Source organism: Gavialis gangeticus, unplaced genomic scaffold (genome assembly GCF_001723915.1).
Source record: "Gavialis gangeticus isolate Ggan-Ray unplaced genomic scaffold, GavGan_comp1, whole genome shotgun sequence".
NCBI lineage: Eukaryota > Metazoa > Chordata > Crocodylia > Gavialidae > Gavialis > Gavialis gangeticus.
The window spans coordinates 47,099,044-47,105,637 of record NW_017728993.1 but is presented as its reverse complement, the minus strand read 5'-3'; the positions used below and the strand labels follow the sequence as shown (position 1 = coordinate 47,105,637).

Below are 6,594 nucleotides of genomic sequence, written 5' to 3'. Positions count from 1 at the left end.
GGGGCAAGCCCTGCACAGCTGGGGCAAGGTGGGGGACAGAGCTGCGAGCAGCTCATCAAGGGAGTGTGGAAAGGCGGGGTTATGCAGCCTGGAAGGGCACGGAGGGGGTGCATGCCCCTGGATCTGTATGTGGAGTGGGCTGTGGCTGGGGCAGCACTGAGCTCTTCCTGGGCAGGTACAGCAGCAGCAACGCTGGGAGCAGGACCATGGGGGTGGGGTGTTCCTACTCCCAGAGCCGCCACTATCCACACCGAGCACAGTGCGGGCCAGGCCTGGCAGGAGCAGCCTGGCACGGCCTTTCAGCCCATAGCTGCAGCCTGCCCTCTCCTGTGGCCACCAGCCACTGGCCCTTATGTCCTCAGGGGAGGGGAAGGACGCACCAGGCTGTTCCCACCGGGCCTGGCCTGCATTGTGCTCGGTGGCAGCACTGGGAGCGAGGGTTGGGGGGCTATGCCCCTCCCCCCGTGGCCCCGCTCTCAGTACCACCACTGCAGCCACCAAGTCTGAGCACATCCCAACCGGTAAGAGCCCAGCACTGCCCCAGCCTGCCTGCATGCACTGCCCCCACTCCCTACCTGCAGCTGCCAGCACTGCCCTGCATTTGCAGGGGGCATGTACCCCCCCAAGTTCTGTGTGTGGCAGAGGTGGCTGCTGCTGTGGCCTGGGCTTTGCGCCCTGAGCCCTGCTGCAAATGCCCCCTGGGCTTCCGTCCCTTCCCTCCCCCACCAACTGACTTGCTGGGTTGTAGGGGGTGGGCATGCATGCATGTATGTGCGTGCTCAGTCCCCCCCAGCCTAGGATCAACTTCAAGAGGCTCCGGGATCCACTTGAAGTGGATTGATCATGATCGACCAGTTGGTGACCACTGTGAATCTTCTAAATTTGTAACCTTGCTCCAGTGTTACATACCTGTAGCTTTGCTTATTGGTGTAGTTGTCTATGGTGGAAGCCATATCTAAATTATCCTACAGTCACAACCAAATGGTCAGAATCAAGAACACTGTGGCATCCTTAACTTGGAATTTCCTGATAACTGTTGTGGCAGGATTTAGATATCTACAGGTGATGTCCAGTAGTTTTCACAGCAACTGTTTTGTTGCCTAAAAGATTAATATACTCCAGGGCTTTCAAGTTGACACATTTCAGAAGCATCAGATTAATTCAGCAGTTTCTTCTGATTGTTGTCTCCTTTTCTTTGCGTTTCCATCCCTAGATCTGAGTTATCAATGCAGACTGGAAGCTTTAAGAGACATCAGATGTGGTTAAATACAGAGGTGCAGTTTCATCTACTGAATTAATAGGGAACCACCCCTAGGCAGGGCTGTTCCTGTGCAGAACCTGTATGGACAGTAGTGGCCCCAGTTGCCCAAACCTAAACATGGGCATGAAGGCAATACTCTCTACAGTCAGGCCTGCCCAGTGACCCTGCCAGAAAAGCCATGTGAATGCATTCTTGCCATCCGCATTAGAGGTAGGAGAGGTCATATAAATCCCATACAGTGTTAGACATGGAAATACCTATTCTTATTATCCAGTGTCTTGGGGTTTCTGATCAAGCAACCCACTCGATTACAGGGACCTCACCTCCAACCCTTTGATCTCCCACAACCACGCTTTCAAAGTTGCAACAGGTATACTGCAGACTGTCAAACTTTATGTTTAGGACAGCAGAGGGAAGGTGGAAAAAATCCATGCAGCCACTTGCTATTTTTGTCATGAGGAAAAATCTGCAATCAGAAATAACTTGGCAATCAACATAGCACCTGCATCATAGGAAATCTGCATATCAAATAAGAGTGACACGTAGTGGGACTGCAAATGGACTAGGGATGGTTATCTAATATCAATGGGCAGAAATAAATCCCACATCCCCTGCAGTTGGTCAGTGGCAAAAGGAGAAGGCAGGAGAGTTGCAGACCAGTTCTTTATTACTTTCTATCTTTAAAACATTTCTTTATTGAAATAAGTATATATGAAGTATTGTACAGATTTCTTTGCATTTAGCAGGGCTCTTTTACAGTGATCTATTCTTAACAGCCCTTTTTAGAGATTTCATAATTTCATTGGTATAAAAACAAATCTGAATTGAAGCATGGCAACACTGTAGCCTTAGTTTGGTCATAGGGGAAGGAAGGACTTATTTTTTTTAACTTTTGAATTGTATTTGGAAAAAAGAACCTGTTTGGATATTTTCACATTGTAAGGCTTACTTAAAATAATAAAGATAACTTTTATCTTGGGAACAGACAGTTGTTTTATTTATACAGTGTAACTTGGTTTAGAATTTATAAAAACATGGTCTTGGCAGTATATAACAAAATCCTTTTTTTACTGTATCTTAAGAAACTAGCTTGTGAAGTTTTAAAATTGGGTAATATAGATATATTTTATATAAATATTTCTAAGAATTTTTGCTTTAAGTATGTGGCTTTTGAAGTGATTTTAATTTATGTGGCCAAAGACTGGCTGCCAAAAATAGAAACCTATGTCTAAAGAGCCCTTCAACCTAATGTAGTCACTCCAGTTTGAACGGAATATCCCAGGGGAGCTGTTAGTAGTGTTAGTGTTCTGATCTATGGCTATATTTGGTGCTTGCATAAGACAACAGAGTAAGAAGGAGCATTACTCTCGTAGGGCTAAAAGACAGGCTATTTGGTGGATTGCTTTTTCCAGGCTCTTAAAAAAAGAACAATTATTCTTTGTAGCTGCCACAATTTTGGCAAACAACAGCCTCTGGTATCTTGGCAACCATCCCAAGTTTGTCTAGTTTGCCTTCTCGCATCCATGAAGTGTACTACTTTCATATTTCGCTACTGCCAAAATTTTAAGTGGTGGTATTTCAGTCCTTTTCCACATTGATTCTTGAATGCACTGTTTATCAAAACCTTTTTTGAGTTGTGCTCTCTTGTTTGGAAAATGCATAATTGGAACAGTTTAGAGGATCTTGGGTCTGAAATGTGCTAACATATACCTTTTTTATTTGAAAAGTCTTTAGAATGTAGCTCTTAAGATTCATCAGTATGGTTCTGATCCTTTCCTACTGAAGTCAGTGGCAAAGCTTACGTTGACTTCAGTAGGGAGAATCATATTGCTTAAAGTACAATCATAATCATTCTTTGGTGAGTTACCCCTTACTGAGGGATTAAAAATGTTCAGTTTTATAATGAAGTTTTTAAAAAATCTGAGACTGGTCAGAAATGATAAATAGGCATTTCTGTAAAATACACTTAATATTCTTTTGTGAAGTATGTGGAGTTTAGAAGGTTTTCTAATATTGATAAGCATTTGAATACATTCCTTAAATTTATAATATTATTCTTTCATATTTTCTGCCCTGTTATTCTCAAGAACTCTTTTAAAAATTTCTGTTCACTTCTCCCACACATTACACAAGAGGAGTTAATATTCTTTTGTTTCCTAATGTAGGATACAATAATTTACCAGCAAACTTGCCCTTTTCTTTTATGTGATTTTTATCTAAAGGCTCTACTGCCTGATTTTAAGCAGAAATGTATAGTAATGAGACTTTTATTATCTTAGTAGAAGCCTGAATAAAGGTCTGTGAGGTCCACAGCAATTAAAAAGGTTATTACAGAAATAACTTTGTCAGACCCTTAAGTTGTGGTTAGTTTGTATAGCAGTATCTTGTCCCTGATGCCCTGAGCCAAGTTTACTGTTTTAAGGATTTTGTAAGACTGCATCTTTCCTCATGTTTCCTAGAATGAATTTGAAGACAAAGCAGATTTGGAGTCCAAGAATGGTATAACACAGGGAGACAAACTCCGTGCCTTAAAAAGTCGGAGACAGCCACGTTCTGCCACAACCGGGGCTCTTAGGTAATGTGTTAATCTAAATTCCATCTCTACAAATAACCCCTACCTGATCTGTAAATAATTAATGGAATGAAAGTCCTAAAGGCTATGAGGGACACACAACTGGGGAAGCTCTAGAGAGGGTAGTATTATTAAATAAGAATAATTAAAAGCTGCTTTGTAAATTAATCACTCTTTCTGCAGTTCCAGCATTAAAAAGGTTTTGCTATACCTGGGCTATTGTTAGTTGTGCTAACACAGAAGGAATGTAGCTGTCCACATTATATGCAGTTGGCTTTTTTTATGGCTTTTTTTTTTTCCTAGTTGTCACAAAAATAATCCTGTGGCACCAGGGACTAAAGGGGAATTTGAATAATGGATCTCATACCTAAAAGTTCAGCTTTTTATTTAAAAAAATACATTTATTCACCTTTTAAAAAGTCATATTTCAACAAAATATGTATTTGATTCCCATTTGAAATTCTTTATCAGTTTCCCATAATAAGCTTCATCTGTCTTGAAAGCAAAAATAAGTGATATCTTTCAAGGAAAATGGCTCAAGAGAATGGAAGTTGAAATGTAACATTGGTATTAAAAACCAATTCAACACTGCATGATTTGTATTGTGTGCTAACTTCACGTAACTAGAATGTTTGCTTCATGTTCAGGTCTCTGTCCAGACTTTGTATCTTTTGTACTCCAAGAGAAATGCAAAGAATACAAAAGAAGTTAATATTGCTAGATAACCATAAATACCTTCCAGAGCAAAATCTTGTGAGGTATAACTCATAACCATGATATATAGTTCCAGTTAAAATGCTGTTGACAAACTGAAAACATGAAACTTACAGCACTCAGAGGGCACGACTACACATCGCGGTACAGTGACATTGCTACAGCTCTTTGCTTTAGGTACTTCCTTTTGGAAGTACTAAAGCAGGGTATAGTTTGGGCAGTTACTGCGCCATGTGCACGGGACACAGGTAGATTTCATTGCTACGTGGCTGTAGCAGCTCAATATACCAAGGGAGTGCAGTGCTATAGTGACACAGCTGGTGATCATGTGTAGACCTGTGCAAGCACTATGTCGCTGTAGCGTACTGTATGGTGATATAGCATGTTGCTACATTGCCATAGGGCAACATGTATATGTGCACAGAATCAAACATAATACTCGCATTTAACTTATCTTCTCCCCAGTTAATTTTCCACAGAAAAGAACCTCCCAACACTTGCATGCTAACTTTCAAGCTCCCTCTACTGGTGGAGACATAAATGGCTCTTGCATAGTAACACTGTGTCACTGTAATTTGTTTAAATAGTTATATGAAAAATGCAGTCATTTTCTCATGATCTGATTTCTCTGTGAACAACTGTTTTGATTTCTCTAGGTTGGAAGATATGAAGTTACACACCAGATCAATATCACAGCCTTTCAGGTATTTAGTTAGTTAAACTTGTGTTTTTATTAGATTTTTAAAATGTGTGCTATTCTAGTCTTGTAGTGGCTTGTTTTTACTCATCATATCAAACATTGTCATAACATTTTGTCAGACTTTGAGCTAATAACTAGGGAAGCCTGTTTTCAACAGCCACTCAAGAAAGATACATATAGAATTGATTAATTAACAGAAATTACAGCTGTATTTTGGAGACTCCTAAGTCATGATTATAAGTTAGTGTGATTTTTTTTTTTTTTTTTTTTTTTCCAATTATATTTTCTAATTATAACAGTGCTGTTATGTACAATTAATTAATAACTATTGTTTGCCTTTTGTAGAAACAGAAAAAAATTACATCAGTTGTGTGACACTTGCTTTTATTGAACTTTGTAAACTTTTTTTCTATATATACTAGCTATCATGAAGGATAATGTAGGTAGGCATTAGGGCTATGTGACGTTTCCCCAGCCATTTCATTTCGGAGGTGTTTCGGCCTGTTTTGGCACCCAAAACACTGAATCCGAAATGAAGCTGAAGGCTCCAAAACATCTCTGAAACTAAACGAAACCATCTGAAACGTTTTGGAACTGTTTCAGATGTTTCGGATGCGGGCTTGCGGGGGAAACAGAAACTAAGAAGACGGAGGGGGGAAAGGACTGCTCTGATATTGACATCTGTAGCTGGCCGATGTCTGCAATCTGTCCCTGAGGTCCCTTCCAATCCCAATGCTCTGGGGGAGGGATGGCAGCCTGCTGTTATCCTGTGCGCAAATCTGGGGTCCCGCATCCCCCAGGAAGAGTCCGGCACAGCTCTGCAGCCCTCCTTTTAAAGTTTCAGGAGGCTGGGGCCGGGTAGGGGATGGGGATGGGCAGGGTAGCTGTGGGGGTTTCTCCTGTGGCTCCCCCCACCAGGGCAGAGGCAGGCACACCTGGAGGAACCCCAGGAGAACCTGCAGCCACCCAGCTGTGCCTGCCTCTCCCTGGCTGATCCCAATCTCCGAAACAGTGTTGAAACTCTGAAACAGATTTGTCCGAATCAAAATGGAACAGTGATCCGAAGCAGTGAAAAGAATCACTGTCCTCTGAAATGGCTGAAACTGAAACAAAACACAGCCATTTCGCACAGCCCTAGTATGCATGTGGTAAACTTTCCAACAGTTGTGCCAGTGAATTTCAGTTCCCCTTTGCAGTCTGCTTGGGAGTCTTTCTCAAAAAAGGCCGTTTACAGATGTTCATTTTTTCCAGTAAGAAGTTCTTAGCAGTAAAAAATAGCCTGGGAGCTGGAACATACGTAGGTGGGCTCTCTAGCCAGGGGTGCTAGAGACCTGCACCCTAGGTCAC

The 6,594-nt window shown here is 41.8% G+C and overlaps 1 protein-coding gene across 2 annotated transcripts in view; it reads left to right on the top strand.

Moving 5' to 3' along the window:
• The window catches only part of CDC14A (cell division cycle 14A), a 203,199-nt gene that overhangs the window by 157,615 nt on the left and 38,990 nt on the right, over positions 1-6,594 (top strand). For both annotated transcript variants that reach the window (XM_019501693.1, XM_019501692.1), the window contains exons 12-13: positions 3,721-3,836; positions 5,204-5,251. In XM_019501693.1, coding sequence (XP_019357238.1) covers positions 3,721-3,836; positions 5,204-5,251 — 164 coding nt within the window. The remainder of the gene's footprint in view (positions 1-3,720; positions 3,837-5,203; positions 5,252-6,594) is intronic.